The sequence below is a fragment of the Molossus molossus genome, unplaced genomic scaffold, assembly GCF_014108415.1.
Source record: "Molossus molossus isolate mMolMol1 unplaced genomic scaffold, mMolMol1.p scaffold_m16_p_2, whole genome shotgun sequence".
Classification (NCBI taxonomy): domain Eukaryota; kingdom Metazoa; phylum Chordata; class Mammalia; order Chiroptera; family Molossidae; genus Molossus; species Molossus molossus.
Window position 1 is genome coordinate 139861755 of NW_023425355.1, and position 27322 is coordinate 139889076.

Genomic DNA, 27322 nt, shown 5'->3' on the forward strand with positions numbered 1-27322 from the left:
GCTAGCTTGCCATGTATTTCTTTGTACAATTTCTTCTTTTCCCTTACTCTGTTGTGTTTGAATCAATATTATGCCCTTGAGTGTATGTGTATTTCTGAACCCAGTAAAGAATTCAACAGAGCTTTTCAGCACTTTAAGAGAGTATATCATATACAGAATACACTTTCTAGACTCTAATACTTCTACCCTCATCCATGCCTTTTTTGAAAACTACTCTCCAAAAAATACACCCTCCATTACCACTTAGCTCATCTCTTGCTGTATCCACCAGCATATGTGTATGCCAGTGCCTCCCACCTTCCTAGCTTTGCTTGCCTCTAGGAAGAATGGAATCATCGTGGTTTCCATGGCATTTTCCAGCACATTTCTGAAGCCTCACTGCTTAATTCTGATGTGGTCGCTTATGTTACAGTCATTAATTACTGCATTAAATCAAGTCACAAAACTAATGAGGATTTGGACATAGAGTTGAAAAATGAGAATGTAATTTTGCCTGGATTATAGAATATAAAGATAAACATTGTTCAAATAAGCATGGAGAGAAGAAATCACAGCTTTTTATAGCTGCTTTCTTACAGAAAATATGGGCTTACATGTCTCATCAAAACTGGGAGTAAGATAATCAAAGTATCACCATTGGTAACATTTAAACAAGGTTTAGTTCACTGTGCATTTTATTTTTGGCTCTGATATCTAAATAGAGAATGTTCTTTTTTTCCCTATGTCATGAAAATCATTCTATAACTAAAGTTAGAATCTTTTGAAGTTCTTGTATCAAACCTTAGGATGAGTCAAGGATGGGGTCCTTTCATGTATGTAGCTAGTCAGTCGGTCATTAGATAGGATTGTTTGGATAACACTACTGGATACCTGTCTAGAAATCTACACTCCACCTATTCTCAGTGGTGCCTGTAAACTATCATTAGATGGAGAAGGCATGTCAATTCCCAAAAGTTCTCTATACAACTCCAGTACTACTGGGAAGGCTGAGTCATCAATACCTGGAATTATGAAGGTCATCAAAGGGGATTAGCAAGTAAATCACCTCCAATGCCATAAAAGAATCAGTTTTAGTTCAGATACAGTTTAATGATGAGGGTAGCAGATACCTTGGTGATATGAGATGGTGTTGCAGAGGGACAATCCTATAATTATTTATAGTTTGGGGGACTTTCTGCAGTTGGAAGGTAGCAAAGGCTCCCAGGTACCTGGTCAGTCAAATAAGAAGACACTGAAGGCAAATAGTATTTCCTTAACAACATTGCTATGGTCATACCTATACTGGTGGCATGCAGTAAACCTTGAAGCCATTGTAACATTTGGAAGGTCATAGCTTCCTTAGAAAGATAATGACCTTTTCCTCTAAAACAAACAAACAAACAAAAAAGAGTTTCATTAACATAATGCACAAAATATGCATACAATTTTAGGGGGATTTAAGGACCCTTGTAGTTTTCACCTAGCCCTAAGGTTAAGCACCCTTCAAAGAGTGGGTCAGTCCCATTCTTAATGTCTGGGGTTCATAGGGATCTGTCTTGGTCAGTTTATTCATTGGCTTAGAGGATGGAACAGAAAGCACAATCATTAAATTACAAGAAAATATCAAGGGGCCCTAGAGTATATTGCAATGCCACTTTTGATTATGTATCCTTATAACAATCATCACTCTTTCAAAGCTGAGGAAATTAAGGTTCAGAGAGATGATACATTTCCCTAGGTCATATAGCTAGTTCTGAGGCCAGAGACTCCAGCCTAAGTATATTTGATTCTAAAACCCACATCCACTATAGTATCAGAAATAACCAGAATAACATTCAACATCATAATGTTCAGAGTAGGGGTTCCAAACTGTACTACAAACTGAAAATTGTGAGATGAGAAACACACAGCAAAATTAGATCAGCAATGTAGTGTTGGTGACCAAACATATGTCCACTAACTCTGGTGGGACAAAAACGTCTGAAAGCGAAACAGTGACATAATCTTTCCATCCTTCCCCAAAATAGTAGCCATTTGTTTATGGCATTAAAAATGTAGGAAAAAGCAACTAATTTAAGTTGTAGCAAATGCAATTAAGATAAAGAAGATTTTCTGCACAATTTTAGAGTAATGTTGTTATAAGATCCAAAGAAAGAATATAAAGTCTCCGTCTCTGAAGGGCTTTGAAGATAGAATGAGTTTTCAACAGTTTGCCTGAAGGTGAGCAATTGGCTTAATGAGTCTCTTCTGCCTTTTGATCCCTGTGATAGTAACATTTTTCAGAAAGTAGATATACTACCTAAGTTACATGTGCTATATAAAATTATCAAACAGATTTTCCTATTTGAAAATCAGTTATTGTACCTTGAATTTAAAGTCTTTCCAGACGTTTGCAAAATTTGAAGATACTTTATAATCTCATCCTAACTATTACCTCATATTTAAAATATGAGTGCCAAAAGGTTGGTTTGAAAACGACATGTCTTTGGAATTGTATTTGTTTGTGTCTTTGGACTTGAGTTGAAGTAAGAATTAATGCTGTAGGATATGATAGCAGTGAAATAGAAATCAAGATCTTTGCTTCTTCAATACTCATATCTGATAAAAATAGATTTCAAAATAAAGGCCATAACTAGAGACAAAGAAGGCCACTACATAATATTGAACGGATCTATCCAACAGGAAGATATAACCTTGGTGAACATATATGCATCCAATATAGGAGAACAAAAATATAATAAAATCTTCTGGAGGACTTCAAAGGAAAAATCAACAGCAATACAAGCATAGCAGGGGAGTTCAACACCCCAGTGACATCACTGGATAGATCATCTAGACAAAAAATTAACGAGGAAACACAGACTGTAAATGAAGCGCTAGATCAAATGGATTCAATAGGTATCTACAGAGAATTACACCCCAAAACTGCAGAATTCACATTCTTCTCAAGGGCACCTGGGACAGTCTCAAAGATAGACCACATGTTAGGACACAAACTCAGTCTCTACAAGTTCAAGAAGATTGAAATCTGATATATCAAGTATCTTCTCAGATCACAATGGCATGAAAATAGAAATCAATTGCAACAAGAACATGCAGAGACATTTGAAAATATGGAGGCTAAATAGCATGTTATTGTACAGTGAATGGGTTACCGAAGAGATCAAGGAAGAAATTAAAATCTTCCTGAAAACCAATGAAAATGAACACACAACAACACAAAATCTATGGGATGCAGCGAAAGCAGTTCTGAGAAGGAAGTTCATAGCAAGACAGACCTACCTCAAGAAACAAGAAAAATTTCTGATAGACTATCTAACCTCACAACTTAAAGAACTAGAAAGCAAACAAAAAGAAAACCCCAGAGCAGGTAGAAGGGAGAAAATAGTAAAGATCGGAGCAGAAATAAATGAAATAAAGACCAAAAAAAAAAAAAAAACAAACAAAAAACCAATCAAAGGATCAATGAAACAAAGAGCTGGTTCTTTGAAAAGATAAACAGGATTGATAGACCCTTAGCTAGACTCACCAAGAAACAAAGAGAGAGAACCCAAATACACAAAATCAGAAATGAAAGAGGAGAAATAATAACTGACACCACAGAAATACAAAGGATCATGAACAAATATTATGAACAATTATATGGCAACAACTTTGAGAATATAAGTGAAATGGACAAATTTCTAGAAACACATAATCTCCCAAAACTGAACCAGGAAGAGATAGAAAACTTGAACAGACCAATAACAATAAAAGAAATTGAAGAGGTAATCATGACCTCCCAGCAAACAAAAGCCCAATCCTGGACGGCTTCACAGGGGAATTTTACTGAACATTCAAAGAAGAACTAGTACCCATTCTCCTCAAACTATTTCAAACAATTCAAGAAGAAGGAAGACTTCCAAAGTCATTTTATGAGGCCAGCATAATTCTAATTCCAAAACCTAATGAAGACACTACAACAAAAGAAAACTACAGGCAATGTTCCTGATGAACGTAGATGCAAAAATCCTGAATAAAATACTAGCCAATTGGATCCAGCAATACATTAAAGAAATTATTCACCATGACCAAGTGGGATTCATCACAGCGATGGAAGGCTGGTACATACAATATTTGCAAATCAATAAATGTGATGCACCACATACACAAAATGAAAGATAAAAATCATATGATCATATCTATAGAGGATGAAAAAACATTTGACAAAATCCAGCACTCATTTCTGATACAAATGCTCAGCAATTTGGGAATAGAGGGATTATATCTCGACATAATAAAGACCATATATGAAAGACATACAGCCAACATCATACTCAATGGACAAAAACTAAAAGCATTTCCCTTAAGAACAGGAACAAGACAGGGATGCCCACTTTCGCCACTCTAATTTAATATAGCACTGGAAGTCTTAGCCACAGCAATCAGACATGAAGCAAAAATAAATGGGATCCAAATGGGAAAAGAGGAAGTGAAACTGTCATTATTCATAGATGACATGATATTATATGTGGAAAACCCCAAAGACTCCATCAAAAATATACTAGACTTAATAAATGAATGTGGCAAAGTAGCAGGATACAAAATTAACGTCAAGAAATCGACGGCATTCTTATACACCAATGAGGCTCTCACAAAGTCAAACTAAAAAAACAATCCCATTTACCATAGCAGCAATGAAATTAAGATACCTAGGAATAAACTTAACCAAAGAAATAAAGGACCTATTAGCAGAAAACTACAGGACATTGAAAAAAGAAATTGGAAAAGATATGAAAAAGTGGAAGCACATTCCTTGTTCATGGATTGGAAGAATTAACATTATTACATTGTCCATATTACCCAAAGCAATCTATACATTCAATGCAATTCCTATCAAAATACCAAAGACATACTTCACAGAACTAGAACAAATATTTCAAAAGTCCACATGGAACCAAAAAAGAGACTGAATAGACACAGCAATCTTGAAAAAGAAACACAAAGCAGGTGGGATCACAATACTGAATATCAGATTATAATACAAAGCTATTGTAATCAAAACAGCCTGGTACTGGCACAAGAACAGGCACAAAGAACAGAGAACCCAGAAATGGACTCAAGACATTATGCTCAATTAATATTTGACAAAGGAGGCAAGAGCATACAATGGAGTAAAGACGGCCTCTTTAATAAAGAGTTTTGGGAAAATTGGACAGCTACATGCAAAAAAATAAAACTAGACTATCAACTTACACCATACACAAAAATAAATTCAAAATGGATAAAAGACTTAAATGTGATTCATGAATCCATAGAAATCCTAGAAGAGAATGTAGGCAACAAAACTTCGGACATCCTACACAGCAGACTTTTCACTGATATATCACCTAAGGCAACAGAAACAAAGGAGAAAATGAACACATGGGACTACATCAAACTCAAAAGCTTCTGCACAGCAAAAGAAACAACCACCAAAATAGAAGGGCAACCCATTTTATGGGAGAGCATAATTTCCAATGATACATCAGATAAGGGGTAAATATCCAAAATATGTGCAGTGCTCATACAACTCAACAAAAGGAAGACAAAGAACTCAATTAAAAAATGGACAGAGGAGCTAAATAGACACCTCTACAAACAGGACATACAAATGCCCAAGGGACATATGAAGAAATGCTCAACATTACTAATCATGAGAGAGGTGCAAATTAAAACAACAATGATGTATCACCTCACACCTGTCAGAATGGCTGCCATCAACAAATCATCAAACAAGTGTTGGCAAGGGTGTGGAGAAAAGGGGACTCTAGTATACTGCTGGTGGGAATGTAGACTGGTGCAGCTGCTATGGAAAACAATATGATGTTACCTCAAAAAATTAAAAATTGAATTGCCATTTGACTTAGTGATCCCACTTCTAGAAATATACACTAAGAAGTCTGAAACATCAATCAGAAAAATATATGTACCCCCACATTCATAGCAGCACTATTTACAATAGCTAAGATCTGGAAACAGCCCAAGTGTCCATCAGCAGATGAATGGATAAAAATGCAGTGGTACATATACACAATGGAGTACTATGCAGCTGTAAGAAAGAAAGATTTATTTTCCTTTTGGACAACATGGAAGGGCCTGGAGAGTATTATCCTAAGTGAAACAAGCCAAGCAGAGAGAGACAAATATCACATGATCTCACTTACTTGTGGAATATAATGAACATAACAGTCTGAGTAACAGGGTAGACTCAGAGACGTGGAAGTAGGGTACAGACTGACAACTCTCAGAAGAGGAGGTGGGAGAGAAAGATAAAGTACAGAACTTATATGCATGTATTCATAACCGATGGACAGGGACAACAAAGCTGGGGACAAGGTGGGGGGGATGGGGAGGAGGGTGTCAATGGGGATAAAAGGAGAATCATCTGTAGCAAAAATAAATTAATAATAAAAAAAATAAAGAACTTCGCTTCTTGTCTTAGCTTTGCTATTTATAGGCTCCATTACTTTAGTTCTCCTAACTTCTGAAAGAAGTCACTTCCTCATTGGTAAAACAAGGGTGTTAGATTAGATATTCTGCAAGGTAAAACCCTCAACTTAAAAAAATCTTATGCTTCTGCAAAAGTCAGAAGTGTGGCAGAAAATTCTTAGAAGCAATGGGAAGTAAAGGAGAATACAAATATTTCCAAACACATTGTGGACACATGAAACAAGCTGCTTCTTTACAAAAATGCTCACCTTCCCTCTTTTTTTTTCTTCTTCTTTCATATTGCATACCATGTGCCATGATGCATTGATATCTACTGCAATGTATTATATTCAGTTTAACAAATATTGTTTGAGCAATAATATGTACACAACTCAAAGTTCAGCTCATTATTCCACTATGGATTTGGGCGTTTTTAAGTAGCATGAATTTAGCACTTGTCTCCAAGGAAGGTGTACAAAGCAGAGTATGCGTCCGTGTTTATACTTTGGTCATGGATGATGTATACTAAATGGGATGTGTCAACAAAAACTTAAAAAATACATAGAGTAAGATGAAACATATTAGGAAAGTGACTATTAAAGGAGAAAACAGAAGAGTAATGGACAGAAATAGATTTGATACTTTTTCATCAACAAAGACTATGCTGCTTCACTGGATAGAAACCTTGTAATTGAGCTAAGATCTTTGGTTCCTTTTTGAAAGATTTGTTTGAATTTTACTAAGGTACCCCAAATTTGAATGTGTAGGACAGTTACAGAGTTCTGGTCTATTGTCCCATCTTTTGTTTAAACCCCTGCCCTTTGAAGAAAATATATTAAATCTTGTGATGTGTATTTTTGTTTGTTATGAAGTCAATGGTCTGCACAGGTCTCTTTGTGTTTTGTTTGGTCATGAAATCCTGATTTCCATGCAGAGTTAATACTACGTCTGCTCCTTCAAAGCTAAGCAAGCAAGGAATTGTTCCCGGATGAAATGGTGACATACATTTGCTTTAGGTTTCAGGAATATGCAAATATAAAATATCACCACAGAATTTTTTAATATGGACCAATTTTCAAGAAATTATTTAAATGTGTAGGATGGAGGCAACTCATGAATTTACATGAGTTTATCTTTGGTACTTCTGCTGTATCCCTTCCTTGTATCTGTCTTAATTCTCTTCGTCCTATGTGATTTCTCCTCTCGGGCATCCAGCATGCTTGTTCTCACTGTTCTGCATGTACATCAAACCTACTATCAGAAATATTTTCATAGCAGCTCTTTATAGCTTAGTGTGAATTTAGGCCAGTGGATTTTCTCTCCCAGGGATATATGCATTGTAAACCTAACAGAAGAGGGAAAGTCCTTCCTAATGGAATATCAGCAGGGACTTTCCAGTACCTTTAAGACACCAGAAACTATAGCCCCTTTAGCCTCAAACTTGGGTTGGACCTGGGCATATGCACCTGGGCATATATTAGCACTAATCACACTATGCCCTCTAGTTACATTAAGTCCAGTGGCTCAAGTAAATAGGAGAGTGGGTGCTAACACCCAAATTCTAACAAAATTTGAGTAAAATAATTCATTTGTAAAGTTAGAGACACTTTTCTTTTCTTTGTTTTCTGTTTATTCCTATTTTTTAATTTATCTTGTCTGCCTGCCTTATTAGACTGGAGCCCTTCCAGGATAGGTACCACATCTTACTCAACTCTGGATCTCTAGGCCCAGCACAGTGTCTAGCTCACTGAAAACCTTTCCAGACAAATAATTAGATCCCATCAGTTCAAATCTGCCAAGAGCTGTGTTTCTCTAAAAGGACATGCCCAGTTCTCCTACCCCAAGGATCTTTTCCTCTAATCTCATGGTATACCAAAAGTGAAGGAAAAGCTAAACCAGCCTGCCACAGGACAAACTTCACTCTATCCAAAACAATTGTTAGGGTATTTTAGAGCCTGTAATATGCTACAGTTGGAAGCAGAGATAGAAAAATTGCCTCTGGATCTAGGTCGGGGGAACATCATATTCTTCTTGGATCTAGAATAGAAAGGCCTTCATGGAACAAAAGAACAAAAATCACTGGTTTTATTTCAGCAGTGCAAGATGCCAGGTATTTACTAGAGCAAATGCCACCCAAAGCCCAAAGGGTTAGCTGGAACAGCTGATGCCCTGTGCTGCTTTTTATAACCCTTCTTCCCTTTACCACGCTCTACATATGTCCCATTTCATCAGGTCACATCAACTTAGGTTGTCTCAATACTGCATCTTACACAAAATGAATCGCCATGTGAAATATTCTGTTTCCTTAAAAATGTTTATAAAAATAAAAATAAAGTTATTTAAAATAAGGGAATTTCCTGATTCTTTGAGTAAGCAATGGCTTTGCTACTTTTACAAATAAGTAGCCTTTTTTTTGTTCCACAAGACATTGGGGCTGTCAGCCATCAGCAAGCTGTGAAATTACTAGGTTAAGAATGGAATATACAGTACAGACCTAAATTGTATATAGAGTTGTGAAATGAGGTTTTAATGGTGGTAAGTCTGTCGACATGTAAAAATTATTCACGGACACTAGCTGTCCACTTTTTGGTGGTAATAATATTGGAGAAAAAGGAAGAATTTTATAAAAGATCTTTAAAATATAAATATTTATTCAATTTATTAAATATCTCTAACATACAATATATTATCTAGGGCCTTTGGGAGGGGTTACAGAAGATGTGAAATCCAAATATATTGGCTATAAAGAGCTTACTAAATAGAAAGGATGTTAACTTTAAAATACAGACAGCCATCATTTTAGTTATTGATCACACACATCCTCTGTGTCATGTATTGTGGCAAGTATTTTTTTAAATATGTTTTTTATTGATTTTTAGAGAGAAAGGAAGGGAGAGAGAGACTGAAACATCGATTGGAGAGAGAAACATCTATCGGTTACCTCTCATATACACCCAACTGGGGATTGAACCCACAGCCTGGGCACGTGTCCTGACCAGGAATTGAACAGGTGACCTCTCAGAGCACAAGACAATGCTCAATCAACTGAGCCACATCATCCAGGGTGGTGGCAAGTATTTTTATTAGGGATCAGCAAATTATGGCCAAAGGGTCAAATCTAGTCCACCACTTGTTTTTGTACATGAAGTTTTATTAAAATGCAGCAACACCCAATTGTTTGAGTATTGTCTATGGCTGCTTTTGTGCTACAATGGCGCAGTTGAGTAGTTGTGACAGAGCTGAGACAGTCTGGCCTGCAAAGCTAAAATACTTACTGTCTGGCCCTTTATAAAAGAATAGTTGCTCTATATCATCCAGGCTCACAAGAATACTCAGAAATAAATATGGTGTTTCCCATTTTACTGTTAAGGTACCTGAGGGTAATAGGTTATGTTACTTAGTAAGTGGCAAAGCTTGGGTTTGATTTTAGATTTGTTGTATTCCAAAAATCCATGTTCTTGTGCTTTATTTATGTATAGAAATAGCCAAAATCTGAGGCAGGAAGAAATAAGAACTTTACAGATTCACAGAGAAACTGTTACTAGAATTCACAAAAGAGATTATTTTGAGCCTGGATAAAGATTCTGGAGATTATATTCAAATATAAAGGCTAAAATGGATCTTAGGAATTGTCTATGTCAAACTCAAGCCCAAGAAAAGTTCAGAAATCAAGTTTACATGTTTAGTTAGAAGCAGAGCTGGGATTAGAACCAGTTTTACACACACCCAGCCCAAAGTATGCTGTCAGTGACCATAGTGAGCAGTTGAATTTCTGTGTGTGTGTGTGTTGGAGGAGGGTTAAATATTATAGAATGATAGAATTATTTGAAATGAGACTTTTACATTATGTTCAATTGTAATCAAAGTAAAGGGCCTCTACTTCCTTTACTGAATCAATCAATAACACATTTGTACAGATTATTACACAATACCATCACCATTCACCATCCTATCAAATATACATATATATTTGTAGAGAGGCACACTTCTGAGACCATAAGAACCTTTGGTACTCTCACCAACTTTAAGTTTCAAAGGATAAACAAAAGACCATTAGAGTCAAATAGTCACACACATCTTGCCATTTTGACTTAGGCAGCTCTAGACCAGGAGAAAAATGGGGAAGTGAACAGATGTAGTCAAAGGAAGCTTACCTGATACTGTAAAGCACTTTGCCATTTTTTGAAATCCGAAGCAATTTGTTGTCGGTGGTGACATCGTGGAAGTTGGCACCCTTCTCATTGGCAAAGAACAAATCTGGTTTCCAAATAGAGTCCAGCATTGATGGGTCCAAGTCTAGGGAATCATCAGGGTACTCGCTATATGCCAACCGTGAATCATTCCACTGTTGTCTCAGAAAAATGTTCACTCGGTAATCCTACAGAAACGCCATGGAAAGGAGTTACTTATTGCCTATTCTAGCATACGAGGTCCATCTACATTTCTCCCTCACTCTTCTCCCTGATTTGGTGCAGTGTTGGTTTCTGAGTAAAGCAGGCTGTGTATACTTTGGTCAAAAATAAACCACTTAGTTCTATTAGGAGTAGGAACAGAGGGAACAAAGTAAGAAAACCCAGTTAAAGCAGGTTGTCTTGGTTGAATTTTTTATGTTTAAATTATTCATTCTGGGAGGAAATAATATCAACTCAAACTGATTTTGCTACAGAAAAAAATGTAACAATGAATACAGAAGTCAGTCTGTAATTGCAGATTGTCAAATGAAACTGATTTATTTTCCAAATCAGAAATGACATGATCTCTTTCCTTATTCTGCTCAGATGCTATGGGTAGAAGCAAAGCCACTCTGTGCTTTTGGTAGTGAAAATCTTATTATAAAACTCTTACATGATGGGGCAATATTTTTTTTAATTCATCAACATAAATATTTATTAAGATGCTTCATGTTGACAAGATAATTTCCTCAGAACCACTTATGTTTGAAATTCTTAAATATTTTATCATTTCTGTGAATGGGTTGTATCTACAGTAGCCAACTTGATGTTTCCTCAAAACAGATAATTTTCATGCTCTTCTCACCTGAGCACCTTCTGACAAAGGTGTTCCTCCCTGTGGGAGCCTCAGGTATACCCTGTTATTCCCACTTGGTCTGGGAATGTACCTTCTGTGCTAATGAATCAGCTTGGAGCAGTGACTGCTCTCCTGGAGACTTCTACTCAAAGATCTTTAGGTTCATGGAAACTATTTCTTTGCTTGATAGAGTGGACCCTGGTAGAGGTTTCAATAGTATTCGTTAGTCAAGTGGGACAATGATTTAGAGCTAATAGTTGTCCATTCCTGCCACTTGTGACCATTTAGTGTGATATACACTCATTCCTTCTTACTTTCTTTCCTTTACCTTTTTTACTCTCATTTGCTCTATTTTTATATCTTTGGTACCTGGGCTTTTGAGCATTGTTCACATTCTTCTAGTAGTGACCAACTTGTCCTAGTTTTCCTGAGAATATCCCAGTTTAAGCCCCCAAATTCACACATTCAGTCCCAGGCAAAATTGGGTCTACCAGGTATAATAGTGTGACCACCTCAGGATGGTCAGTTTTGATTAATTACTCTTAGGGCCAAAAGAAAAAAATGATTAAGTTATAAAGATCAGGCAGTATAGAAAAGAGTTTCAATTCAGTTCCTTCTACCTATTACTAAACTATCCAAATTCCTATGACTTCTTTTCAAATACAGCCATCCAGATATCAGGCTGATAGAGTATTTTGAAGGTGGCAGTTTTAAGAATGAGTGCCCAATGTAGTCAGCCTAAAGAATGCTAATAACCAAATAGTTACTAACTTCTAAAAATTAGTCATCAAAACCCAGCTCATGGGGAAAGGCTGAAATATTTTTTTTAAATAACCTTATGTTTCTCAATTGTACAAACTAAGGAATTTCTGACTTGGAAAATTTTATCAGCTGACTTTTATTTGAGATTATACTAGTCCTGCACAGCAAATGTTCATTCCTAAGAGAATACTGTTGTGGGCCCAGCCATATCTTCAACTCATCCTATGTGTTCACTGTGTATGCACCCCACCCTTGCCAATGATTGAACCAAAGGAATGGCAGAATCTCAAAGTTTTTATCACATATTTTAGAATTGTCCAAAGGGACCAGAAGATTGTAACTAGAAAGAGGTGACCAGGTCTATGCTTCATTGGCAATAGGAGTTACTGGAGCTTTGGAGTTTTGTATAAATAAAGAGTGGAAAGTGTGATTTGTGGAAAATCAAAAAGGGGGCTATTGAAAATGTAATAATTCAATATAAGTATGCACTAGATACATCCACTGTGAGATCTTTTAAGGTTTCCTGAGAGAAAAATGAAGCTTCTCTAGTGTTTGACATCTACCCCTTTTATTTCCCTTCACGTGCGAACCAGTTATCCATAACAATTTTTTTTTTTTGGCATGGGGTCTATGAGCTTGTTTCAGTGGGAAGCAGGAGAGAAGATGATCTCACCCCTTAACCAGTTCTGGAAGTAGAGAAACTCTAAGTACGGGAACATAATGACAGCTGGAAATAACAGAAGTGAATGAGTTAAATATTTTAGGTCTTGGGGAGGCCCACAAGGGACCTCCAGGAAGTAATCATAGGATGGGAGAGAACATAAGAAGCCAGATAGAGAGTATGGGGCAGCAAAATCACCAAGAGAAGTCCTTGAAATCCTCCCTCCCTGGAACCTGAGGATGATGTAAAGATGCACAGTGAATGACTCTAGAGAATATTACATTAATTACATACAATATGAAAACATTGACCTTTAAAAATTTTCAATATAAATTTTCACAGATAATGTACATCTTTTTAAAAAGTCTTTTCCACAATATTCTTCAGTGTTTCCTGGTTTTGTTTTGTTTTGTTTTGTTTTAAATTTTATATATGGAGAAAATAATAAAATATATTCTCTCAGTATTAGAACTTTAAAAAGATCGCTAAATCTATTATGTCACAGTAAAACCATAAAATGTCTAACAGTTACTTTAAAATAAATTAATCCTTCTATTTATAAACAAAGATAAGTGAGAAAATGTATTTTATGCCACAATTATAGGAATGATGTGAAATAAATCCTTTATTGGATCTTTTGGAAATGTTTGTTCTTTATAATATATAGTAATTAAAATGTTCCATAATTTTGTTTATGATGACGTACACTATTCTAAAATAAATAGCAATGCTTAGAACCTGTAGAATATAAAAGGACACTCAAGGATTTAGAGAAGTAGATAGCCAAAGAAAAGGTTTTCTGGGGTTGTGGCTCTGTAATATTTTCAGTTTTCTATCATTGTAAATGTAAGGTAGACATTTGCCATGTATGATTTGTCTGTGCATCATCTCTGTTTATTTAGAGCTAGGTTTATTCTCTCATGATATTTCAAGCCACAGGAGATAGTTATATTGTTCTGTAGTCTTTCTTTGTCTTTATTTTTGCTTCTAGGTTTAATGAAATATTAAAAGGGAGGCAAATATTGAGAGACATGATTAAATGCACTCTGAATTTTCTTTTACATTGTCATCTCTCTCTAGAGACATATTCTACTTCAAATAAATATTTCCTTGCATTAAAATTTGTTTTTCTATGATTGACTGTCTGGATATTGAGGTAGGTAATGGAAACATTTAAATTAAAATACACACACACACACACACACACACACACACGTGTGTATGTATAAATGCATACACATCTTATTTTTGCAAAAGCTATGTATAAGTCTTATCATATCTATTATATTCTTAACACAGGTAATACAAATATTACCTTAACACAGGTAATACAAATATTCCATCCTATATTCCATACTGTTGTTTCTTATAAAATTGAGAATTTCTAAAATTTCACTTTTTCTGGTAATTTCTAATATGATACCTATGCCATGAAGATTGTTTTCTTAAATTGAATTATTTTGATACTATTATATTTAGTCTGGCATTTGTACATAGAGGGTGCCACTCTGCCTTATGCATATTCTTATTAAACATCAGTTACTCTTTTAATGCATATATTTAATCCAATTATATTATGGTGTTATCTAAGGCATGGGTATGCTTTGTAGATTCCCCATAGTGCCTAGGTGGCACTTTGGTTTTAACCACTGGCTGCACAACGATACAGTTTTCATCATCTTGAGTCTGTGCTGGCCTTGATATAGGAAGTTAGCCTTGAATTTAAAATTAGGGGGCAGTAGTTACTTTATGATGAATGTAGGCTTTAACATTGTATTGGCAATTTAGAGACTAAGGTCACCTTGTATCTCAATTTAACAAAATGCCAGGCTTGTGGTAGATTCTTAGTTCTTCCTTTAAAAACTCAGAAATAAGAAACTTAGTTACCTGCTATTCCTGATAAGTTAGCATCTCCTTATGAATTGCCTATACAGCTTTAGAATGAAAGGGAGCTCATAGTGTCATTTCAGCAGTTACAACACAGCATGAGTTCTTATAAGGAGCTGTCTATGTCTTATCCAGTTCCCCAGGAACATGATTTTAAATCGGAGATAAAACAACTCTTTACCCTGCAGGAGTAATCAGCAGAGCATGTGAAATTTATCCTCTGGGGCAGAGTTTTGGGGAGCCAAGATCATATTCTGAAGTTACTCTCTGAGTGGACACATTTTGCACACTTTCAGCTCTTGCTCCTCCCCTTCCCCAAATCTGTTAAATGAGAAGGGTGTCAGGATTCGATGCTGTGGCGTTGAGTAGTGTTCTAGCACCCATAGGTCCAAATCACACTCTATCTACCCACATCCTTCCAGATAGTCATTCTGAAGCTTTGAGACTATCTCTTTTTTCATTTTCTGATGGCCTATCCCTGGAGAGAGTTGCATGCAAATGGCATGAAAATACTTTTGACCTTTACTGACATTATTAATATTCCCAAACAATGCCTTTAAATCAGGAAAGAGGGGTTTGCAAATACATTCCCCATCCTGTAAATTCACTTGCCATCAGCAGCTAAAGAAAAGGAAGAAAGAAAGAAAAGAAAATGGTAAACTGACATTCCAAAACCAATATATAACCTGTCTCATTATACATCCCTTACTTGTCTTTTGGAACCACACACACACACACACACACACACACACACACACATGTTCTACTGAATACTTTTAACACAGGGTCAATTAGCAATGGCCATCAACAGATTATTGTGGCTCTTAATGAAAAAAAAAATTGTATTTTGGAATAATGTATGTCATCATAATTATCCATAAAATATTCCTTATAATAACACAAATATGTTGCTCTGTGAACACGCATCTTCAACTCTAAAATATCAGAGGAGTGAGTTAGAGGTCATATTGGGTCTGTAAGCAAGCCTATACTTTGTGGGCAGGTAGTATCAACAATTATTTGGCATTCCATCAAACATATTATGGAATTTCATCAAACATAAGAGATAAGACTGGATAGCACCAAAAGAAAGTCATATCAAGTTTTTAAAAAAACAATCATTGCTTCTTATTTAGAAACAAACACCTAAACTTAATCTGACAATAGTGCTATCAGGGTTGTGGGGTAAGAGTGGCACATGGGAGACAGGAAAATCATGTTTAGAAACTCAAAATTGTGAGGTTTTCTTTTTTTTTAATCCTCACGGGAGGACATTTTTCGATATTTTGTTCAGATAGAGAGAGAGGAAGAGAGAGAGAGAGAGAGAAGCATCGATGTGAAAGGGACACATCGAGTGGCTGCCACCCACACAACCAACCAGGGCCGGCGACAAACTGCAACCGAGGTACATGCCCTTAGCGGGAACCAAACCCAGGTCTCTCTGGACCGCAGGCTGATGCTCTAACTGCTGAGCCAAACCAGCCAGGGCCTGAGGTATTCTTATAACAATTTATTCTTGTAAAAATTTATTCCAGAAAATTTGTCCCCCCAAATAACACTAATCAGTGTCCTCATTGATCACATCCATTACTGTGCTTGAAACTAAGGGTCTGATGTTCTCACTCCAATTAAAGACAATTCAGGGAAGAATCTGGTTCTGTTTAACATTTTTGACCAATTTATTTAAGTTGAATTTTATGAAAGTGTGGGTAAATTCATGCATGGTAGAATCTCAGGGTTTTGATAAAGGAAGCTCAAGTTGTGATGACACTGTAGAAACATCAGGTATATTCCCAGGCAGGGCCTTAGGGATGTGGGAAGATAAGACCCTTTCAAGGTGGAGCAATTCACACATTCTTATGAGCATCTGAATATTTAAATATTGATGCCTTAGATCCAGGATTGACAAACTATGACCTCTATGGGCCAAATTTGGCCACAGCCTGTTTTTGTAAGTAAAAATTGTGGAGTACAGCCACACCTATTTGCTTACTATTGTTTATGACTGCTTTCATTCCAAAAGGGCAGAATTGAGTTGTGACAGAGACTGTCTGGCCCTCAAAGTCTTAAATATTTATGAAATGACCTTTTACAGAAAAAATAATAATTTTGCCAGTCCCTACCTTACATGGCACGAGGATTTATTCTTGATTTAAGCATGATAGAGTTTCAAAAAATATTTTTTTAGCTTCATACAAAAACCATATGAAATAAAATAAAGTGACTTTTTAAAAACCAAATAGAGTTTGTCATTACATCAAAAGCTAAGAAATAAAATAGAAGCATAATACACATCACTCTTCTGACCATGCAATTCAATGTATCTCATATAGCAGAATAGGCAGGCCATTGATACTACACTTGAGCAATGATTTCTGAATTTTCTCAGAGGAAATGTGACAAACAACACTGTAATAAGTGACCAGAAAGCACCGAAGCAGCCAATTTATTGAACATGTACAGTAGCTGTTAAAGACACAGGAAAACAAGGGTATCTGTAGTTTCCATTTTCATATCCTTAAATATTAAGCTTTTTCTTGCATTAATGAACATCGAAAAGGTGAACATTTACATTTCTGATTGAGGGTAAAATGCAATGAGGAGATTTAATCAAAGCAACTTAGGAGACTAATGAATGCAATTAGCATTAGGTCGTGCAAATATTGTCATTGAATGCCATTGTGTGAAGCTGGTGACAGTGATTTGGGCTGCTGGAAGATTTATCAGGATAAAACCAAGAGAGGAGAGACAGAAACTGAATGCCAAGCTCAGGGTTTCATTATTCTTTCCATGTTCACCTTTTCTTATGAGTCATTTAATAACCCTATTAAAACTATCTTACTTGGGTAAAATTATTTATGTACTACATCCTGTCAAAGCTCATAATTCTCATTTCTGGACAGTGCTGTGCCAGAGTAATATTAGTGGGGTTGATTTTACCTAATTTTCCCAGTGAAAAGAAATGGGAAAAGAAATTATTCTTTCTAGCATCAAGGATACTGAAAAGTACAATAATTTGTTAGACATGGTCCTAGTAGCCTGAAAAAGAAAATTCATAAAAACAAGGGAACACTACTTTTTTACATCTCAGTGGCATTATGCTCACTTTATTTCTTGAGTATTTCTAGTACATCAGCCATCATAGTACTTGGTCAAGCTCAACTGTGTTTTATTTTTATCTCATCCAATAATGTGGTTGTATGCTTTACATAGTCATGAAAATTAGAACCAGCCAATTGACTTAGGACATAAAATAAATTGTATGGGGACCAAGAAAATATTTCACTCAAAATGCAATCTCCACACTATAGCCTAGCACTATAAGGCTACTGGTTGAATAAGCTGTGTCAAGGCAACACTATAACCATGATATCTAAAAGAAGTCTGGTGAATTTTGTAGTATCTAAAATCTTTTTCATGTATATGAAACATGTTTGAATGTACATTATGATGAGCTTTTAATAGTTTTATGTTTGTTATTCTTTTTGAAAAAGCCATTTATGTAATATAATTGCTGTAGACTCAGGACTACCTTCTGTTGCCAACAAAATTGTGTGTGTGTGTGTGTGTGTGTGTGTGTGTGTGTGGTGCACATGGGTGTGTTTATTGTAAAGTCAGCCTCTTAGGATATATCTTAAATGTTGCATATATGAGCCTTTAGTTTGTTAAAACTTACATTATATGAAAAAAATAGCTGTAAAATTATTTACCAAATTTTGAAACTTATATTTCTGAAATATTGGAGATGCAAATATTTAAATATCCTTAACTATCCACCATGCTTATTACTGATAATTTTACCTACATCTAACTAAACATCAAGTGTTTCCAAAATTTCTTTGGCATGATGAATAAAAGATTACTGAATTTTAAGTAATAAACACTTGACTAATGACTTTCTAAAGTGAAAGAGTATAAATGCTTGCTTTCTAGAGGTGAGTGAACTTGGAAATTGGCACTCAGTAAATGTCCCACAAATATACAATGGTGCTCTTCAGTCCCATATCCCATTCCTTCACACCATGGCTTCAATGTTCAGTCCCACTCACCATTGTAGTTTCTGCTACTGACCCAAAGCTGTTGATAAATATGTTGCAGGTAACATTTACAGGAGGCCCTGCAAGTTGAACAATAAATAGAAAATTTGACAGGTTGTGTTCATGGCATAATCAAGTCAAGTTTTTCTCTTGCCAGTGGCATTGTAGCACTTACCATGGTGGTTTCTGTGACTGATCCAAAACTGTTGATAAAAATATTGCAAGTAACGTTTACTGGAGGACCTGCAGAACGCAATAAGAATATTGCAATAGACATTGAAGCAAAAATACAGCTTCATCAACATCTGCGCAAATGACTAGAGATGGAAACAAAATTAAAATGATGGTGAGATTGCAAAAAAAAAAAATGTTTTTCCACTAGCATTTCAAATAATGACAGTTAAGCAATGATAACTTGCTCTGATGAATTTTGGACTTGGAAAATATAAGCTGAAGACCATTAAACTGAATTCATTGTCAGAGTTGCTATCAAATTAGCCTTTTGGGTAGGTGAATTTTTATGACCTTAAACTCAACAATACTGGAGATGTCAATAGTGGGCACCCCTTGGTGATAAAGAAAGTCTGGGCGATGGGTTTAAATGGAGCTGCAGTTTGAACTGTGCATGGGTCAGGATTCACCTCCTTTCACACGACACCCTTTAAATCAGTAGGTCTAGTTTGATTTTCTTGATGCCTCTGAATTTACCCAATTTTTTTATAATCCTTAAAATCTCCCGCAACAAAAAGTGATGTACAGAAACACAAAAACGAAGAAAATTTAGCTCATTTTAGGGAAAAAAAAAAAAGGCACAGAGATGTCAGTTCATGTCCAGATTGTTGCCTCAGTAAATGCAATGTAAAGCAAGGGTTTGTTTATTTATTTATTTATTTAATTTATTTTTGTCACAAATGTCCCTCCTTTTTCCCCATTGACACCCCCCTTCCCACAAGGATTTATTAATGCTAGATGTGCTTTGAACAAAGAGCCTATTTTTTCTTCAGAGACCCAGGGACTAGCTCTTTTCTCTTGCCCTTTGGGTTTCATCCAAGCACTAACCTGGCCAGACTCTGCTTAGCTTCAGGGATCAGATGAGATCAGGTGTGTTCAGAAGGGTATGGACATAGATTCTTTGCTCTTTGACAATAGATAAATCACTCTCTGATGATCTTCAGCTTCATATTTTGCTGAGGAATATGTTTATTGCCCACATGGAGTTTCCCCCTGATGCTTTCTGAGATAAGAACATATTGCCATGAACCATATTTCCTGGTGGAAGTTGTCTGTCTTCACTCAAAAGAGGCTCAGTAACCTGATGCAAGCTACACTCAGTTGGCTGTCTGTACCTAATTAGGTAGTAAGATCTGAATTGAAGAGTTCGTCTTGAGGCCTCCCTCAAAGGCTTGTAGTGAAACACAGCTGTGGTGGCAGTTGAGCACCATGCCTTTTATTTTATTTTTCTTTATTGATTTTAGAGAGAGGAAGGGAGAGGGAGAGAGAGAGATATAAACATCTATGAGAGAGAACATCGATTGGCTGCCTCCTGCATGCCCCCTACTGGGGATCAGGCCCACAACCTGGGCATGTACCCTGACCAGGAATTGAACTGGAGACCTCTTGGTGTATGGGTCAATGCTCAACCAGTGGGCTACACCGGCTGGGTGAGCACCATGCCTTTAAACTCTACAGGTCCATTTTGGATTCTCAAAATGAGGAAAGGAAACTTGGGCTAAACAGTTAATTTTACTCTCCAGGCATGGACAAAAGAAGGAGTAAGGCGTTTTGGTAAAAGAGATGTGTTAAGCTGTTTTTCTTTTTAGCATAACTATTTTTTCCAATTAAAAAATGTTTCTTTTTTAAAAATATGTTTTTATTAATTTTTTTTTTTTTAGAGAGAGAGAAACATCGATGAGAGATAGAACATTGATTGGCCACCTCCTGCATGCTCTTTACTGGGGATCAAGCCCATAACCTGGGCATGTGCCCTGACCAGGAATCAAACCAGGACCTCTCAGTTCATGGGACAACACTCAATCATCCACAGAGCCACCTCAGCCGGGCCAAAAAAATATGTTTCTTTAGGAAAAAAAAAAAGTTTGCAGACGTGGAATCACAGGCACCACCATATTACAAAAATTTTTTTTTCAGCCTCCAGGTCTTATAGTTTATCCCCTTCCCTCTTATTTCAGCATCTGCCAAGATGAGTTCTCCATGGTTACTTTCTACTCGATTTTGTTTTTGTTTTGTGGTTGCTCAAAACCCCAAAAAATAAAAATGAGTCTTTCTTGACCATAAAATTTTATTCTATAGCCATGATTTTTTCTGCTAATAAGAAATAAATTATACACAGTAGAGACAAGTCATGAGAAATTGGGATGTTTGCTTTTTTTATTCTTTTTACAATAAAATATTCTCTTTTAGATAGTCTAATTCAGGATGGAAAACTTTCATGAATTTTTATATGCAAGATATATAAAAAATGAATGATAGAGAAAAGAAACAGGAAAATAAAAAATATCATCTTAGTAGGCAAATTATCTTGTACTATACAGTGTCTGTTTGTCTGGCCTCCACAACTGACTTGGAAGCATTTAGAGAGCTGGGTCATACCATCATACATTTGTTTTTATCCTTCCCAGTAAATGGCATTGTAAGTATATTGCTGGAACTCATACCATTTTTAAAGTTACTATGTACTGACACGTTGTACTAAGTATACTAAACAATATCAAGTTAATCCTTAAAAAAGAGGAATTGTTTTACTGCTCCAGTAAATGTTTTCAAATGAGGGAACTAGGGGTTACAGAGGTTAAGAAACTGGCTTGAAGTCATGCTACAGTAATTAGAAGAGCATAGATTCAGTGTCTCATCATTCTGATCCCCAAAACCTAAATTTTCAACCACCTTGCTGCCCTGCATTCATTGCACACTATCTTCTTTCTATTCTGATCCACCAATCCTGGTATCTTCCATTGGTTTGAACATTTTGGGGATAATTTTATTACTTGCATCTGACCTCCTCAATCTTGAGCATTGTCTCAAGGTTTATTTGCATTTAGATATAAAACCAAGAGAAGAAAGTAACCTTTTTTTAAATGAGGGATTAGCATATGCATATAATAAGAGCTAACACATATTAAAACCTCGCTGTGTGCCAATAAGTTCTTTATTTCGTTCTTCACCAGTTAGGTGCTACCATGTCCCCCATCTGATAGATAAGGACAATAAGGTACAATGGCGGTTAATTAATTTTTCCAAGACCACAGAGTTTGTAAGAGGCAGAAATTGCCTAACCTTAGGAACACTTTTTTTTTAAACTACAGGAGTAAAATGTCTGAGGCCAATAGAATTATCCCAATTATAGAAGCTACAAATCTTTCACCTCTTTGGTTTAATTTATTCTTGGGTATTTTATTCTTGTAGATGCTATTGTAAATGGAATTGTTTTCTTAATCTCCTTTTCAAATTGTTCATTACAGTTGTGTAAAAGCAATTGATTTTTGTATATTGATCTTAAATGCTGCAATTTTGCTAAATTCTTTTATCGGCTCTAATAGTTTTCTTTTGGATTATTTGGGGTTTTAAATATATAGGACCATGTCATCAGCAAATATAGTTTTACTTCTTCCTTTCAAATTTGGATGATTTTTATTCCTTTTTCTTGTCTAATTGCTCTGTATATAAGTTCCAAAACAATTTTGAAAGCAGCAGTGACAATAGACATCTTTATCTTGTTTCTGATCTTAGGGAGAAAGCTTTTAGTCTTTTACCATTGAGTCTGCTTTCTGTAGATGGCATATAGTTGGGTCATGTTGTTAGCTTTTAACTTTTCATAAATGCTCTTTATCATGTTGAAAAAGTCTCATTCTATTCCTAGTTTTGGAGTAGCTTTCTTCTCTCTGTTGTGAAAAGGTATTGGACTTTCTATTATTGTGGGATATTATTTGATTTTATTATATTGGACCACCTTTACATTCCTGGGATAAATCCCAGTTGGTCATGGTGTGTAATTCTTCTACTATGTTCTTGGATTTGGTTTTCTAACATTTTATTGAGGATTTTGCATCTATTTTTATAAAGGATATTGGTCTATGATTTTCTTTTTTTTAAAAAATATTTTAATTAATTTTTTAGAGAGCGAGGAAGGGAGAAAGAAACATCGATGTGACAGAAACATCAATCAGCTGGCTCCTGCATGCCCCCTACAGGGGATTGAGCCCATAACCCAGGCATGTGCCCTGACCAGGACCTCTCAGTCCATGAAATGACGCACAATCCATTGAGTTGCACCAGCTGGGCTATGTTTTTCTTTTCTTGTGATGTCTTTATCTGGCTTTGAAATCAGAGTGATGTTGACCTCATAGAATGAGTTGGGAAGTATTCTTTCCTCTTTTATTTCTTGGAAAAGCTTGAGAAGGATTTGTGCTAATTTTCATTTAAATGTTTGGAAGAATTCACCAGTGAAGCCATATGGTCCTGAATTTTTTATTATTGCAAGGTTTTTGGTTACTCATTCAATCTCTTTACCTGCTCCAAGTCTGTTAAAATTTTCCACTTTATCTTTAGTCAGTTGTTTAGGTAATTTATATGTTTCTAAGTATTTGTCCATTTAATCTAAGTTATCTAATTTGTTTATCATCTTCTTTTACAATTCTTTTTATTTCTTCTGTAAGATATGTAGTAATGTCTCCACTTTCATTTCTAATTTTAGTGAACATTAAGATGGGACAATTGAATTATTAAGTCTCTGTTTAGCTTTCCTTATTCTTTTTCCTTTATGCTCCTTAGACTCATTAGTTACATGAGGTCACCAATAAGATCATTAGCTGATTTCTCATTTTCATTGGCTTTCAACAATTTGATTATAAAGGTTCTCAGTATGAATCTCTTTGGGTTTTCCTATGTGGATTTCATTGATGTTGTTGGATTTGTAGATTTATGGATTTCCTCAAATTTGGGAAGCTCTTATTTCCACAAATACAGTATTCGAATATTCCTTCTACCTCTTTCTTTCTCTCGTCTCTTCCAATTGCCCCCATCTTCAAGTTCACTGATTCTTTCTTCTGCTTACTCAAATCTATTGTTGAACTCTTTTAATAATTTTTTTCATTTCTGTTATTTTAATTTTAAACTCCAAAATTTATTTTTGGTTATTTTAGATAATTTCTATCTCTTTATTGATATTCTCATTTTATTGATAGATTACTTTCCTGGTTTTCTTTCATTCTTTATGTTTGTTTTTCCTTATCTTTAGGTGTATTTAAGAGTTCTTTCAACACCTTTTCTAGTAAGTTCAGTGTCTGGGCTTTCTTCAGGAATGTTTGCTGTCTATTTATTTTATTCCTCAGAATGAGACATATTTCCTATTTCTTTGTATGTTTGTGATTTTTGTTGATAATTGGACATTTGAATATTACAATGTGATAACTCTAGAAATCAGATTTCTTTCCTTTACAGAGTTTTCTGGATGTGTTTTGATTGTTGAAGGCTATAGTAGGATGTCTGTTTAATAACTTTCCCAAACTTTTTTTTAAAAAAACTATATTTCTTCTTTCATGTGGCTATTGTAGTCTGTGTTCCTCAGCTTGTGTTGAGTTAGGGTTTTGGCAGAGATTTTCTTGAACACCAAAGGCTAAAATGTCAACCAACAAACCAACCAACCAGACAGACAAAGCAAACCTTTTTTCAGTGTTTACAGCTTGTCTGTGTGCTGGGGCATTCATTCACTACTTAGCCAGTCTTGAACTAAACTAGGGATCAGCCTAAGATGAAATCCTAGGATCTGTTCAGATATTTTCTGATCATGCATCTTGCCTTGAGAATGAATATGACTTTCTAAATTCTGCTGCATACATGACTGATTTTTAATTAGTATTATGTAATTTCCCTAAGAAAGTCTCTTTAGCTTTTGCTCCGAGGACTTAGATGGTCTATTGTATATTTCAACTGTAATCTTTTGCTTCAAGCGTGTGAAGGTTTTAGTGTTTTTTCAGTGTTTTGTTTGTTTGTTTTTATCAATACCTGCTGCTTTTTCATCCTGAGTTTCAAGTTAAGTGGAACAGAGGTGAGCACTGTTATGGGTTGAATTGTGTCCCTCAAATTCATATATTGAAGTCCTAATCCCTGGCAACTCAAAATGTAACCATATTTGGAGATAAGGTCTTAAAGTGGTAACTAAGATTAACTGAGGTCATGAGGGTAGGCTCTAATATGATACAAATGGTGCACTTATAAGAACAGGAGGAAAAATATATCAAAGATATGTGTGCCCAGAGAAAAGACAATGTGAGGATACAGTGAAAAGGTGGAAATATGCAAGACAGAGAGAGTCATCAGGAGGGCTGGATCTGACACCTGGATCTTGGACTCCTAGTCTTCAGAACTGTGAGAAAATAAATTTATTATTTAAACCACCCAGTCTGTGATATTTTCTTATGGCAGCCATAGCAAACTAATACAGTGCCTTGCATCAGTCCTCTTGTAGCTCATAGATATGTTAGAATAGACAAACAAAATAATTTGTGAATAATCTTTTATCTGCCCCCTTCAGACCCAAGAACCAGGGTTTCACACTGAGAATACAGGTTGTCACTGATTCAAAACCAAAACCACTGCTGGGGAAGATTGTGCAAAGTCAAGTAACACCACAAAACTTTCCTACCACTTTGAAGTTGGCTTTTTCTTGATTCAGTAGTCTCTTGGTTGCTATAAACTTGTAACTATTCTCCAGATTTCTAACCCAGTTAGTTCTAACAGCATGTACTTACTTTTTGATATTTATTTTGATATTTGAGCTTAGAGCTGCCTACTCTGCTATTTTGTTGACATCAGTCTTCTCCTCCCTTAAACTTTCATACACTTATGTAGATTATGGTGCTCCTGAAGGGTAGAATATAGTATGTGTTGTTGTTTCCCAAATTTATTTGACTATAGGAGAGTTTTTAATAAACTATTCTTTTCATGAAGTATATTATAAAGAGGTAAGCATTCTGTAAAACATGGTTTTTAAAATGCTGATCTACATTATTCAATTAAAATTTTCTTGGACAATAAATTTATAGATGATAATAAAACTATGAATAAGAATGAAGGTAATTATAGGGATATTATAAAACCCTGTGCTCCTGCCAAGGAAGTAATAGTATATTGGAGGCTGCAGGGTAGGTGAGAAGTGATGGAAGAGGAACAAAGAATCAGTAAAGATCTGTTTAACCCTTCCAATTTATTTGTCTAAGACTAAATTTATGTAATGATCGTGTAGTCTAGAAATATAACTCTGGGATACAAATGAAAAACTCTGGTAGTAATCAGATTTGACAAATGTATGAATTTCTGGGTGTGTTCTCTTAAAAACTCAGTGCCCTAAATGATGGGTCAGCAACATTTTCCATAAAGGGCCAGATAGTAAATATTTTAGGCTTTGTGGGCCACAAAGTCTCTGTCACAAGTACCCAATTCTGTCTTTGTAGTGAAAGTAACTATAGACAGTATCAAGTGAGTGTGTTCCAGTAAAAAATTATTTACAAAATAGATGGTGGACTAGATTTGGCCCATGGGCCAAGTTTGCTGAGTCCTGCCATTGACTTTTAGAGTAGGAGATTGGAGAACAACAAAATTTTCTGGAATTCCATGATCGTTCTATACCTGGAAGTGAGGACTGGACATGGACATGGAGAAACATAGGGACTATCTGTAGGACTGTCTGCAATGAGTTTGATATTGTGCTTTGTGGCATGAACAAAATACACTTTAGAAGAAATGTTGGATGTCCTCTGGGCCAGCTGAACTATAGTAGGCAAAGATGAAAACCATCAAATTTGAATCTGACAACTGTGTTATCACAAGAGCTAGGAGGCAGTATGCAAATGAATGGGACCAGACCACATAATATGGACCACAAATACTTAACATAGTTGACTCAGTCATTATATTTAATATGACACAGATATTGCTCATAAAAGAATCAATGGTAAGAGCATCAGTATCTTGTATATTTAAAGCCTGGAACCAATTTTTATAACTTCTGCATGATAATAACATTTTTATCTATTATTCATAGTGACTATATTAAAATAAGCATAATACATATATACCAAAACTTTCTGTGTTAACAATAAATATTTTTTAAAGCTGTATGATGCATTCAGCTTAAAAATAAGCATCAGAGATAAATATTACATGATAACACTTCTGGAATCTAAAAAGATGAACTGGTAGAAAGAGAAAGTAGAGTGGTGGGGTGTGAGAGAAATGAGGTGATGTTGGTCAAAGGGTACAAACTTCCAGTTATAAGATGAATAAGTTAGGGTGACTGTAGTAAACAATGCTGTATTGTATACTTAACAGTTGCCAAGTGAGTAGATCTTAAATGTTCTCACCACAAAAAGAAATTCTAACTATGTGATATGATGAAGGTGTTAACTAACACTACAGTGGTAATTATTTTGTAATATTAACACTATGGTGGTAATTATTTATATTAATCAACATGCTGTACACCTTAAACTTACACAATGTT

The 27322-nt window shown here is 35.5% G+C and overlaps 1 protein-coding gene and 1 long non-coding RNA gene across 6 annotated transcripts in view; one reads left to right on the forward strand and one right to left on the reverse strand.

Annotated features, from left to right (window-relative positions):
* The window catches only part of GLRA2 (glycine receptor alpha 2), a 207436-nt gene that overhangs the window by 144078 nt on the left and 36036 nt on the right, over window positions 1–27322 (reverse strand). For 2 of the 4 annotated variants that reach the window (XM_036270878.1, XM_036270876.1), the window contains 2 exons: window positions 18980–19047; window positions 10584–10807 (listed from right to left, as the gene is read on the reverse strand). In XM_036270878.1, the coding sequence (XP_036126771.1) occupies window positions 10584–10807; window positions 18980–19047 (292 nt within the window). Of the gene's footprint in view, window positions 1–10583; window positions 10808–18816; window positions 18885–18979; window positions 19048–27322 lie in introns of all 4 variants that reach the window. The other 2 variants (XM_036270879.1, XM_036270877.1) reach the window with 2 other exon arrangements.
* Window positions 1–27322, forward strand: part of LOC118635882 — a 115790-nt gene that overhangs the window by 24077 nt on the left and 64391 nt on the right. The gene's annotated exons all lie outside the window — the stretch shown is intronic.